This window comes from Podarcis muralis, chromosome 12 (assembly GCF_964188315.1).
Source record: "Podarcis muralis chromosome 12, rPodMur119.hap1.1, whole genome shotgun sequence".
Taxonomy (NCBI): domain Eukaryota; kingdom Metazoa; phylum Chordata; class Lepidosauria; order Squamata; family Lacertidae; genus Podarcis; species Podarcis muralis.
In genome coordinates, this window is record NC_135666.1 from 611915 (window position 1) to 625935 (window position 14021).

The 14021-nt window shown below is 47.0% G+C and overlaps 1 protein-coding gene across 5 annotated transcripts in view; it reads left to right on the top strand.

The window, feature by feature from the left end:
• LOC114591196 (uncharacterized) overlaps window positions 1-13627 on the top strand; it is a 38049-nt gene extending 24422 nt beyond the window's left edge. For 2 of the 5 annotated variants that reach the window (XM_077916610.1, XM_077916607.1), the window contains exons 4-5: window positions 5949-6035; window positions 6581-13626. In XM_077916610.1, the coding sequence (XP_077772736.1) occupies window positions 5949-6035; window positions 6581-8775 (2282 nt within the window). In that variant the 3' untranslated portion in view covers window positions 8776-13626. Of the gene's footprint in view, window positions 1-5948; window positions 6036-6580 lie in introns of all 5 variants that reach the window. The other 3 variants (XR_013390283.1, XM_077916608.1, XM_077916609.1) reach the window with 3 other exon arrangements.
• The last annotated feature ends 394 nt before the right edge of the window (window positions 13628-14021 follow it).

Genomic DNA, 14021 nt, shown 5'->3' on the forward strand with positions numbered 1-14021 from the left:
CCCTCCCCCTGTTACCTCGGGTGATGCTGCGTGTGAGGGCCCCCTCAGCAATTCCCTGCTCCACCCCACCTCCGGTTGATTGTCCCACCAATAAGAGCGGTCAGTGGCAAACCCCGAGAGTGATCCCTCTGGGGAGCTTGTTTCTGGCGCCATTTCCTCAGCTGATGAGAACCCCTGGAACGTGCTGGCTGAAAGTGTGGGTGTGAAAAGCCAGTCGTCGAAATAATCTGCCGGCATAGGTCTGTGTGGGAAGAGTGCATGGAACTCGTCTTTGAGGTAGTGCTCCTCCACGGCATAGTCCGGTACCCACCTGTTGGCACTGGCCGGGGTACCTTCCCTGGCGAGGAGATATTCAACTCCCTCTTCCCCCCATCTCGAGTCTAAAATCTCCGTGACCTCGTTGAGTGGTGCCGCCCTCGGTGACTCCTCCCCTGTTGGCGATTTTCTGAGTGGGTCTGGTGTGTTCCCTGGCGCCTGAAACCTGTGGGGTTCCTTGTAGGGTGTGAGCACTGACCTATGAAATACCGGGTGCATTCTGGAACCCTCCGGGAGTGTCAACCGGAAGGCCACTGGATTGATTTGTGCCTCGACTTGGTAAGGCCCTAGCTGCTTGTGTCCGAGCTTCTTCTTAGCTAACGTTCTGGCCGGCACTGCCTGAGCTGCTAACCAGACCCAGTCCCCCAACTGGATGTCTTCCCCGACTCTCCTGTGCCTGTCTGCCTGCATTTTGTAGGCGTGTTTTGCTAGTTCCAAGTGCCTTCGGAGTTGCTCGTGGACCTCCTGCAACTCTGCTGCCAAGTGCTCTGCTCCCCATGGCTCCCCCTCCCCCTTCGTCTCTAACCCCAGGAAGGTTCTGGGATGCCGCCCATTGTTGGCGAAGAACGGTGTCACCCCTGTAGACCCGTGCTTCGTGTTGTTGTAGGCAAACTCGGCCAGTGGTAGGTAGTCCACCCAGGTCGAGGGCTGTTGATTCGCGTAGCATCTCAGGTACTGCTGCATGATGGCGTTGACCCTCTCCGCTTGTCCGTTGGTCTGCGGGTGTCGTGCCGACGCTAAGTTGATCTTGACGTTCAGGATGCCCAGCAGCTTCTGCCAGAAGCTCGAGATGAATTGGCGACCCCGGTCGGACAGGATGGACCGTGGCAAGCCGTGAACTTTGAACACGTGGTCTATGAACAGCTTGGTGGTCTGTTCCTCTGTGGCCACCTTCGCGCAAGGAATGAAGTGCTCCATCTTGGTGAACAGGTCTACGACCACGAGTACCGCTGTTTTGCCTCTCGAACTGGGCAGATCTGTGACAAAGTCCAGGGCCACTTTCTCCCACGGTTCGAGCGGCGTCTGTAGCGGTTCCAGCAGTCCCGCCGGCTTCCTGTGTACTGGTTTGGCCCTTTGGCATGTGTCACACCTAGAGACGTAATCCGTGACTTCTCCCCTCATCTGGGGCCACCAAAAGTCTCTGGCTACGAATTCCGCCGTCTTGTCCTTGCCGAAGTGCCCAGCGCTGGGCGCATTGTGTAACTGCTGCAGGACTTTTGCGCGGAGGTCGTGTCCCGGCACGTAGAGAGCCCCTTTGCGGGTGAGCAGTCCGTCGCGTATCTGGAACTCGTCGTCCTTCGCTGTGCCTCTTCGCACCTCCTCCATCTTGGATTGTGCGAACAAATCCGTCTGCAGCGCGCGACGTACCGCGTCCACATCCACGGTGGCTGAAGTGCATGCCCACGCTTTCAGTGCGAAAATGTTTGGCCGCCACCGGTGCCGCTTCCTCGAGATACTGCGGTTTCCTGGATAGTGCATCCGCCATGACGTTGTTGTCTCCCGGGATGTATTCTATCCGGAAGTCGAAATCCGCAAAGAACTCCGCCCAGCGGATGTGTCTCTGGTTCAGGAACCGCGCCGTGCGCCAGTACTCCAGGTTCTTATGGTCCGTGCGGACCTGCACCGTGTGTCTGGCTCCGATGAGGAAGTGCCGCCACGCTTTGAAGGCTGCATGAATGGCCAGCAACTCCCTGTCCCAGATGGTGTAGTTCCGTTCCGACTTGCTGAGTTTCCTGGAGTAGAATGCGCAGGGCCTCCAGTTCCCTTGCAGATCTTGCTGCAACAGGACCGCCCCCACCGCTCTGTCCGAGGCGTCCGTTTCAACCCTCATTGGTTTGCTGGGGTTTACGTGTAGCAGCTGTTCTTCGGACGCGAAGAGACGCTTGAGTCTCCGAAAAGACTGCTCCGCCTGGTCCGTCCAGCTGAACTTCTTCTTCTTGGAGCTGAGGGTGTCCGTGATGGCCGCCGTCTCCTTCGCGAACCCCTTGATGAACTTGCGATAAATGTTGGCGAAGCCGACGAACTTCTAGACCTCCTTCCGGTTGCGCGGGCTCTTCCAGTCCAACACCGAGCGGACCTTGGTGCTGTCCATGGCCAGTCCCTTGTCGGACAGCTTGTAGCCAAGGAAATCCACCTCCGTCATGTCGAACTGGCACTTCTCCAGTGTGGCGTAAAGTCTGTGCTCCCGTAGTCTCTGCAGGACCTCCTTGACGTCTCCCTCGTGAGCCTCCTGCGATTCCGAGAAGATCAGGATGTCGTCTAGGAAGCATACGCACTTCTTGTAGAGGAGTCCCGCTAACACGTGGTGCATGAAGGCTTGGAAACAATGGGAGCCATTTTGCAGACCAAACGGCATAACTCGATATTCATAGGTGCCTAAAGGCGTAAACATGGCCGTCTTCCACTCATCGCCCTCCCGCATGCGTATAAGGTTGTACGTCCCTCGTAGATCCAACTTGGTGAAGATTCGTCCCTTCCTCACCGTTGCAAGCAGGTCGTCGATCTTGGGCATGGGGAATGCTGTGGGCTTTGTCCTGGAATTGATGATCCTGTAATCAACTACCAATCTCTGTTAGGGCGTGTCTTTCTTCTTCATGAAAAACACGGGACTGCCCCCCACTGCTTTGGATTCTTGGATGAATCCCCGCTTCAAGTTGTGATCTATGAACTCCCTGAGTTCTTGCAGTTCGTCTTCCGACATGGAATACAGTTTTCCAGTCGGCAGCGTCGCCCCTGGCAGGAGGTCAATCGCGCAGTCATAGGGCCTGTGGGGAGGCAGCTTGTCCGCTTCCTTCTCGCAGAAGACCTCCAAAAACGCCTTGTACTTGTTGGGTACCGCTTGCACCATGCCTAGGTGTAGCTGTGGTTCATCCTCTTGCCCCTCCTCTTCCTGGCTGGACCGGATGCAGTGTTCTGCGCAGTAGGAGGAGCAGAAGGTCAATTGCCGCTGGTACCATGCTAATGCCGGGCTGTGCCTGTCCAGCCAACTCATGCCCAACACTATGGGCGTGTCCGACAGGTGGGTGACGTTGAAGCTGATGACTTCGCGGTGATTTCCAATTTGCAATATCATAGGCGGTGTTTGCTGTACTACCTGTACTCCCAGTAGCTCTCTGCCATCGACCGTGACGACGTTTAGGGGCATCGTGGCTGGTAGGAGCGCTATGCGATGTAGCCTGATGAAGTCCACTCCTACAAAGTCTGCATTACTAGCAGAGTCAATGGTAATAGGGACTTCCAGGGTGAGTCCATTGGGCAGCTGGAGAGATGCGGTGAGTTGCACCACTGGTTTGGGTGGGAGGGGGTCTGTGGGCTGCAAAAGCTCTGGGGACTGCTTCACTGACTCGCCTGGCTGGGCCCCAGTGCCTCTGCCTCCAACCAGGCTTCGTCGTTTCCCTGCAGCTGTTCCTGCTGCTGAACTGTTCCCCTTACTGTTGCTGAGGCTGCAGTGTGCCTCTGGATCCTCTGGGGGCACTCTTTGGCCATGTGCTGTGCACTGTCGCAGATATAACACTTCCTGCTCCCTCTAGGAGCCTTCGCCTTGACTGCTCCTGGTGTTTGGGCTCTGGTCGCTGTCTGAGCCCTGGCACCACCTATCTCCATCGGCTCTTCTCCCCCCCCCCAGTGGAGGCGTGGATTGTGCGCGCCCTGTCTCTCTGGGTAGGAAGGGAGTTGTTCTGGCTGGTGTGCGTGCCATACGTCCCTCATCCCTGCTCCAAGGGCGTTCTTCCAGGCGCACGCCTATCGCCAGCGCTCTCTGCACGACTTCTGTGGTGCTGTTAGGTCTCTCCCCCCTCGCCAGCTCATCTTTCACGGCCCCATTTAGTCCCTCCCAGAACAGATCCCTGACGGCAGCGGAGTCCTTCTCCCAGCCCAGCACATTTACTAACGCAAAAAAGCGGGAGTGATATTGTCTCACAGTGGCTTTGCCCTGCTTCAGCCTGTGCATTTCCCTCCTGGCCACATCCACATCTACCGTTGATTTAAAACAATCGTCCACAGCCTTGATAAATGCTTTTGAATCTTGGAGGGCGGGATCATTTTCGCGCCATAAATTGCGCAGCCACGATTTAGCTTCCCCATGCAGATGAGTTATTATGAAGCCCACTTTCTCCTCCTCGTCTCTAAAGTCTTTCCGAAGCAAATTGAGCGCGAAAACTATGTCCGCTCTGAAGTTGGGATACTGCTGCAGGTTCCCGTCGAAGTGGGCTACGATGCTGCCCCCCCTCTTCCCGAGGCCAACTCCCTCCGGCTTAGGTCCCGGCAGCCCCTCCTTACCCAAACGTTCCCACCTGGTTTGTAGATCCTGGCAGAGCGCCACTGCGTCGTCTTCTCTCTTTCTGGATGCTGCTACTTCTGCGTAAAGCCTCGTGACTGCTTCTTGCAGTTCTGTCACCTTCTCCTCTGTAGTCATCTTTGCTTTTCTTCGTGAGCTCGCAAAAAAAAAATTTTTTTTGAGACGGAGCTTACTGTCAGAGCTGCCCGAGGTCCCAGCTCACCAAGGACCAACGCCAGTTCGTTGTTATATACAAAAGTCTTTATTGAAGTTCAGTTTCGCTTTCACAGCCGCGGCGCGCAGCTCTACGTCTGAAACTCTAGACCGCCGAAGCTCCGTCTGAGTCTCCTCCCCCCAGACACCAGTTTAAGACTCTAGCCTTGCTCCACCTCTTCCTTTGCTCTTTCCTCCTCTGGCTCCGCCTGTCAGCTGGGGTCTCGCCCTTCCTAGACTCTTCTGACGCTGAGTCCCCTGAGTCTTCCCCCTGCCTGCGGCGGGCTTTAGGACCTGGTTCCCAATCAGGGTTTTCTGCTGTCCCACGCGCCTGTACATTCGAACTTGGCGCGCGCGCCCAGCCGGCAACCTTCCTCCTGACCGTTACACTGCTCCTGTCGCTGCTTCCCCCTTCGGGGAGGCTAGCTGGACCTGACCTTCCCTCACTCTCCGATAGAGGCGTGGTCAGCCCTGACTCCTCTTCCCTTCCTGCTGGAGGGGACGCTGGCCCTGACACATGGGACTCTTCCCCCCACTACGCTCTGGTGGGGAAGCTGGTCCTGATCTCCCGCTGCTGCTTTGGGAGTCCCCGCTGGCCCCTTGTTTCTGGTGTGTCCCTCCTGGGACCCCCCTTGCCCTGACCATCGGCGCCTCCTTCTGGGAATCTTCTGATTCGCTGGAGAAGCTCATGGAATCTCTCGGGTCACTGTCATACTCCCCTACGCTGCCCTCAGATTCTTCCCCTTCGCTCTCCATTCCCTCTCTCCCCTGTACCTCTGTTCCTGAGCCCCTGACAACAGCCTACTTCAAGTTGGGCATGCCTGATCTATAATATGTGGTCCATCATTAGTAGTCAGTGTATGAGTTTTGGGTTCATGAAATGGTTTAAACGGAAACAAAAAAGGGGAAACAGGAGAGAACAGAGAACATTGAACACCACATAGCCGAATGCCTAGACAGGAGCTCTTGTGGCTGTTGTGCTTAGATTAAGTGTGAGTAATAGTCATTTTCCCTGGTCTCCTCATGAACATGCGGGGGGGGTTCAAAGTGAAGAAGGTAATTTACATTTAAATTTGGACCAACCAGATTGAGGACACTGCTGATGGGGCATGTGCAGGTGAAGATGTTGCTGTTTGTTTTACAGACAAGGTGTGGACATTGCTGGATCCTGACCAAAGAGTTCTGCATAAGGAAGTCAAGGAGAAGAATTGTGGGATCATGGACTCTCTCGGTAAAACTCCCTATTGGATCATAAGATCAGTTTTGAAACTCCATACATATCTCTGTGATGAACCTCCACTATTTGGATGGAGACCAACAGCATCTGAGATGCTAACATCCCCGCCGTGAGCCCTGAATGGAGGGATATCAACTCTTTCCTCTCTGAATTTTCTTTGTCTAGTCATTCCTTTTTAAGCAATGACCAAGCTTGTCTGAACATCCCTGGTCTTTTTAAATGTCGGCCTCAGAGCTTTAAGGGAAGTTGAATTAAATTCTGTCAGGTTTGTGGTTTTTCCTTCTGTTTGCCTTTGATTAACCAAAGAGATGACTGACCTTGGAATGGATTCCAGGATTGAGCGAAACAAAATTTATCCCAGATAAAAGCCAGCAATATGTCAGTAAATACCAGCCAACAAAGGGAGTGAAAATTATAGTAAGGCCTCACATCAAACTCTCTTCAGTTTTTCCTCTATCACAAGGATTCATTAACTTTGTTCAATAATGTGGAGGTCCATTTCTTCCTGAGGCTCTAATTAGCTTCTCTCTTCATTGCAGATGTTGATGAATTGGAAGGGAAGAACAAGGGGGACCACACCAGAATCCACATAGCGGAGAAGTCAAATAAATATTCAGAGTGTGGAAAGAACGTCTGTCAGAGCTCCCAGTCCACCTCCCATCAAGGAAACAGCTTCATTCAGAGTAATAGCCTCACTTCACATGAAAGAACTCACAGTGGAGAGAAATTGTATCAGTGCAGAGAATGTGGAAAGAGCTTCAAACACAGTCAGAATCTCACTTCCCATCAAAGAATTCATACAGGGGAGAAACCCTATCTGTGTTTGGAATGTGGGAAGAGCTTCAGTCGGAAAGATGGTCTCACTTCCCATCAAAGAGTTCATACAGGGGAGAAACACTTTCAGTGCTTGGAATGTGGAAAGAGCTTCAGTCAAAGCGCCCATCTCACTTCCCATCAAAGAATTCATACAGGGGAGAAACCCTATCAGTGTGTGGAATGTGGAAAGAGCTTCAGTCACAGCCACAGTCTCACTTCCCACCGAAGAATTCATACAGGGGAGAAACCCTATCAGTGTGTGGAATGTGGAAAGAGCTTCAGTAGCAGCTCCAATCTCACTTCCCATCAAAGAATTCATACAGGGGAGAAACCCTATCTGTGCTTCCAATGTGGGAAGAGCTTCAGTCGGAAAGATAGTCTCACTTCCCATCAAAGAATTCATGCAGGGGAGAAATCCTTTCAGTGCTTGGAATGTGGAAAGGGCTTTAGTCACAGGCAGAGTCTCACTTTCCATCAAAGAATTCATACAGGGGAGAAACCCTATCTGTGCTTCCAATGTGGGAAGAGCTTCAGTCGGAAAGATAGTCTCACTTCCCATCAAAGAATTCATGCAGGGGAGAAATCCTTTCAGTGCTTGGAATGTGGAAAGCACTTTAGTCACAGGCAGAGTCTCACTTTCCATCAAAGAATTCATACAGGGGAGAAACCATATCATTGCTTGGAATGTGGAAAGAGATTCAAACACAGGCAGAGTCTCACTCCCCATCAAAGAATTCATACAGGGGAGAAACCATATCATTGCTTGGAATGTGGAAAGAGATTCAAACACAGGCAGAATCTCACTTTCCATCAAAGAATTCATACAGGGGAGAAACCCTATCAGTGCTTTGAATGTGGGAAGAGCTTCAGTCAAGGCGCCCATCTCACTTCCCATCAAAGAATTCATACAGGGGAGAAATCCTTTCAGTGCTTGGAATGTGGAAAGGGCTTTAGTCACAGGCAGAGTCTCACTTTCCATCAAAGAATTCATACAGGGGAGAAACCCTATCTGTGCTTCCAATGTGGGAAGAGCTTCAGTCGGAAAGATAGTCTCACTTCCCATCAAAGAATTCATACAGGGGAGAAATCCTTTCAGTGCTTGGAATGTGGAAAGGGCTTTAGTCACAGGCAGAGTCTCACTTTCCATCAAAGAATTCATACAGGGGAGAAACCCTATCAGTGCTTTGAATGTGGGAAGAGCTTCAGTCAAGGCGCCCATCTCACTTCCCATCAAAGAATTCATGCAGGGGAGAAACCCTATCAGTGCTTTGAATGTGGGAAGAGCTTCAGTCAAAGCACCCATCTCACTTCCCATCAAAGTATTCATACAGGGGAGAAACACTTTCAGTGTTTTGAATGTGGGAAGAGCTTCAGTCAAAGCACCCATCTCACTTCCCATCAAAGAATTCATACAGGGGAGAAACCCTATCTGTGCTTGGAATGTGGGAAGAACTTTGGTCAGAAAGCCCATCTTCTTTCCCACCAAAGAATTCATACAGGGGGGAAACCATATCAGTGCTTGGAATGTGGGAAGAGCTTCAGTCAAAGCGCCCATCTCACTTCCCATCAAAGAATTCATACAGGGGATATCCCGAAACAACCTTTGGACCTCAGGTCCAACTATACTGATCTGGTGTCATTGCTGAAAGGAAACAGAATCATATTTAGGTGGGAATTTCCCCAAGGCCTATCCTTTACCTTTAAAGGTAAAAAATTCAAAATAAGATCAGTGGAGGAGAAAGAAAATTTTTTGAGAGACCACGAAGAAGACCTGCAAAAACAAGTGGAAGGAGAACCAGGAGCCTTGCGACAAGCAGCAGTAGACAAGGCACTAACACGCTTGGGATTGGACATACCACAGAAAGTGATACCACCGTCAGAACAAGAGGAGTTATTGGGAGCAGTTGGAGGAAAATAATTTAAATACAACATGTCTCTGCAACTATTAAGTTGGAATATTCATGGGCTGAATTCTCCGGAGAAAAGGAGAAAAGTCTTTTATTTGTTGAAAAAGGAGCATTTGGACTTAATTTGTTTACAGGAAACACATGTGATAAGGCTACACAGGAAAATATTGATCAACAAGAGACTGGGTCAAGAATTTATTTCATCAGATAAGGTTAAAAAGCAAGGAGTTGTCATTTATGCAAAGGAGAGCCTTTCACCGAAATTTGTTTTTAAAGATGACCAAGGCAGATTTATTGCAATTGAAATTCAAACACAAGGAGAAAAATTTTTAATAATTGGAGTTTATGCACTGAATGAGGGGAAATCTGAATTTTATAAAAAGTTGCATGAGACATTGTTGGATTATATGGACTATATCATTATTTTGATGGGAGATATGAATGGAGTGGTATCCACAAACATGGACAAGTCGCAGAGACAGGTAGTTACGAAAGATGGCAGACTACCAAAAACTTTTTTTGAAATGACTGACAATATGGACTTGACTGATATTTGGAGAGTTAGGAATCCCTTGGCAAGAGAGGGAACCTTCTTTTCTGAAGCTCAAAAGACATGGGCAAGAATTGACCAAATTTGGATAACTAGAGGGCTGGTACCCAAGATCAGGAAGGTTGAGATCTGCCCTAAGACGTGCTCCGACCATACTGCTGTGAAAATGGAGATGAAACTAACACCAACTGGTTCCTTCAGATGGAGGATGAATGACACTTGGTTCAGAGATCAAGAGGTGATTAAGAAGGCCCAAAAAACCTTGAGAGACTATTTTGAGATAAATTTGAAAACTACTGTGGAAAAAAGAGTAATCTGGGAAGCAAGTAAAGCAGTCATGAGGGGGTTTCTGATTCAACAGAATTCATTAAAGAAGAAAGCCCAAAATGAGAAGAAGGAAATTTTTTTGGAAAAAAGAAAAGAGGCCAAGAAGAAATTGAGAGTGAAACCCAATTCACAAGAGATTCTGAGAGAAATAAAGTTATATCAAGTGCAATATATGAAGATGATAAATCAGGAAATTGAATGGAAAATTAAACAAATGAGACAAAGGAGTTTTGAATCGGTGAATAAATGTGGGAAATTGTTGGCATGGCAGATGAAGAAAAGACAAAAACTTAATACCATCACTAATTTGGAAGTGGAAGGGAAAAACATTCAGAATCCAGTGGAAATTAGAAAATGCTTCCAGAGGTACTTTAAACAATTATATACACAAGGGCCCCAGAAAGAGTTTGATATAGACCAGTTTCTGAAAATAAATGGACTGCAAAAAATCTCTCAAGAAAATAAGATAATGTTGAACCACAAAATTACGGAACAGGACGTAGAAGGTGCCATTCAGAATATGCAGTGCGAAAATCTCCAGGGCTGGATGGCTTAACCTCTAAATACTACAGAACTTTGAAAGACTGGATAATTCAAACACTAAAGGAGGTTTGTAATGAAATTTTGGAGGGGGGGAAAGCGCCAGAGTCGTGGAAAGAAGCATTTATTACATTTATACCGAAAACTGAGTCTGAAAAGACAGAACTTAAGAACTACAGACCCATATCCCTGCTGAATGTGGATTACAAAATATTTGCTGATATTTTGGCTAAAAGGCTAAAAAAAGTATTAGGGGAAGTGATACACAAGGACCAAACTGGCTTTCTCCCAGGTAGACATTTGTCTGATAATACAAGGAATATAATTAACATTTTGGAGAAGTTACAAGAAGACATTAATACTAAAGCAGTTTTGATTTTTGTGGACGCCAAGAAAGCCTTTGAGAACATTTTTTGGAGTTTTATGAAGAAAAATCTTCAGGGGATGGGGGTTGGTCAAGAATTTGAAAATGGTATAGGTGCATTTTATTCAGAACAAAAAGCTAAGCTAATAGTGAATAATGTGGTGACAGAGGAATTTAAGATAGAGAAAGGGACACAACAAGGTTGCCCAATTTCCCCATTACTTTTTATTTCGGTCCTGGAGGTTTTGCTAAATATGATTAGGAGGGACCATTTGATTAAAGGTATAATGGTCGGAGCTAAACAATATAAATTGAAAGCCTTTGCAGATGACCTAGTATTGATTTTACAGGAGCCAGAACCCGGTACTAAAAGAGTATTAGAATTGATTCAAGAATTTGGTCATGTGGCTGGATTTAAGTTGAATAAGTTAAAAACTAAAGTCCTTGAGAAAAATTTAACAACTATTGAGAAAGAGAGATTTCAGAATGAGACAGGTTTAACAGTGGTTAAGAAGGTGAAATATCTGGGGATTAACATGACTGCCAAAAATGGGAACTTATTTAAAGATAATTATGAGAAATGTTGGTTGGAGGTTAAAAAGGATTTAGAGATATGGTCAAAATTGAAGCTTTCCTTGTTGGGCCGAATTGCTGTTGTAAAGATGAATGTATTGCCAAGAATGTTGTTTTTGTTTCAATCATTACAAATTTTAGACAAGATGGATTGTTTCAAGAAGTGGCAGAGATACATTTCTAGATTCGTCTGGCAGGGCAAAAAGCCCAGAATAAAATTTAAAATACTAACTGATGTAAAAGAAAGAGGGGGATTTGCCCTGCCAGACCTCAAACTCTATTATGAAGCAGCAGCTTTCTGCTGGTTGAAGGACTGGCTACTTCTTGAGAACACAGACATTTTGGATTTAGAAGGTTTTTAATAATGTTTTTGGGTGGCATGCATATTTGTGGTACGGCAAGGTTAAAGCTCATAAAGCGTTTAAAAATCATATTGTCAGGAAAGCATTGTTTAATGTTTGGACAAGATACAAAGACTTACTTGAAAATAAAACCCCAAGGTGGTTATCACCAATGGAGGCGAAGGCTCTGAAAAAGCCCAATATGGAGGCCAAGTGGCCGAAATATTGGGAAATTTTGGAGCAGGAAGGAGACAAATTGAAATTGCAGAGCTTTGAGAAACTAAAAGATAAAGTGCGAGACTGGCTTCACTACTACCAAATAAGAGAGACCTTTAATTTAGATAGAAAAAGTGGCTTCCAGGTGGAAAAGTCAAAGTTGGAAACAGAACTGTTAGAACCCAAAACTAAGATCTTGTCTAAGATGTATAACTTGCTGTTGAAATGGAATACTCAGGATGAAACGGTTAAATCTGCAATGATTAAATGGGCACAAGATGTGGGTCATAATATTACGTTTGCTGGCTGGGAACAGTTGTGGACCACCGGTATAAAATATACGGCATGTAATGCCTTAAGAGAGAACATTATTGTCAGGGAACTGCCATCGGAGGGACAGGTGGTGGAAGGGCTCACGGAGGTTGGGAGAGACCCAGCAGCTGAAGCAGGAACCAGCAGGGGGAGAGGTGGGTCTCTGAGGGAAAGCGAGCAGGAGGGATGGCTCAGGGACACTTCCAGCGAGAACAGTGGGGAGGTTTCTGGACCTCCCATAGGGAGACCCACTCCTCGCCGGAAACTGTCACGCCGTGAGTCCAGAAGACGTGTTTCCGTTACGGAGCTTTTATGTTGGAAGGGATTCCGAAAGCAGCCACTGTCGGAATCTGCCAGTGACTAGAGGAGCCATGTCTGAGGGGCTCCGTCACAGACAGAGGTTTGTGGACTTGAACAAACTCTTGAGGGACTACGATTTTACGCACAAGCAGCTCATCATCCCATCACAATTATGAAAATGATTTATAGGTGGTACATGACCCCAGTCAAGCTTGTAAAAATCTATCATTTGCCCGATAATAAATGTTGCAAATGTAAAGAGACTGAAGGTACATTCTTTCACCTTTGGTGGACGTGCCCAAGGATTAAGGCTTTCTGGGAGATGATCTATAATGAATTGGAAAAGGTATTTAATTATACCTTCTTGAAGAAACCAGAGGCCTTTCTCCTGGGCATAGTCGGCCAATTGGTGCCAAAGAAGGATAGAACTTTTAATGTTTTAATGTCTACTTTTAATGTTTATGTATGCCACAACAGCAGCAAGAATACTCATTGCAAAGTATTGGAAGACACAAGACTTACCCACTATGGAAGAATGGCAGATGAAGGTGATTGACTATATGGAAATGGCTGAGATGACTGGCAGAATCCGGGACCAGGGAGAGGAGTTGGTGGAAGAAGATTGGAAAAAATTTAAAGAATATCTACAGAAATACTGTAAAATTTATGAATGTTAAATGGACGTTGGATGGAAAATAAGCGGTATTGGTAAAAAGATTAATAAGAATATGTAAATATAGATTGATAATGAGGGAAAATGTATTTTTAATATAGGTTAAGATCTTGAGTAAAGTTAAGGATAGAGGGTAAGGATTTGCTGAACTAAATATCTGAACTGGAATACAAAAAGGGAGGTGTGAGGAGGTCAAGAAACTAGTGATGAAGTATAGGATATGAAAACACTAATCTTTTTTTCTGTTCTATTTGTTGGTGTTCTTTGTTCTTTTTCTTTTATTCTGTTAAATGTTTCTTTTTCTGTATTTTTATTAATTCTTCAATAAATATTACTTCAAAAAAAAATGAATGTGGGAAGAACTTCAGTCAAAGCGCCCATCTCACTTCCCATCAAAGAATTCATGCAGGGGAGAAATCCTTTCAGTGCTTGAAATGTGGAAAGCGCTTTAGTCACAGGCAGAGTCTCATTTTCCATCAAAGAATTCATACGGGGAGAAACCCTATCAGTGCTTTGAATGTGGGAAGAACTTTCGTCAGAGTAGTGATCTCACTTCCCATCAAAGAATTCATACAGGTGAGAAACCCCATTAGTGTTTGGAATGTGGAAAGAGCTTCAGTTGGAAAGATGGTCTCACTTCCCATCAAAGAATTCGTACAGAAGAAAAAATAAAAATAATAATAATAATATAATAATAATAATAATAATAATAATAATTTATTATTTATACCCCGCCCATCTGGCTGGGCCTCCCCAGCCACTCTGGGCGGCTTCCATAAAAACCAAAAATACAATAAAATATCACATGTTAAAAACTTCCCTGAACAGGGCTGCCTTAAGATGTCTCTTGAATGTCAGGTAGTTATTTATCACTTTGACATCTGCTGGAAGGGCGTTCCACAGGGTGGGCGCCACTACCGAGAAGGCCCTCTGCCTGGTTCCCTGTAGCTTTGCTTCTCGCAATGAGGGAACCGCCAGAAGGCCCTCGGCGCTGGACCTCAGCATCCGGGCAGAATGATGGGGGTGGAGACGCTCCTTCAGGTATACTGGACCGAGGCCGT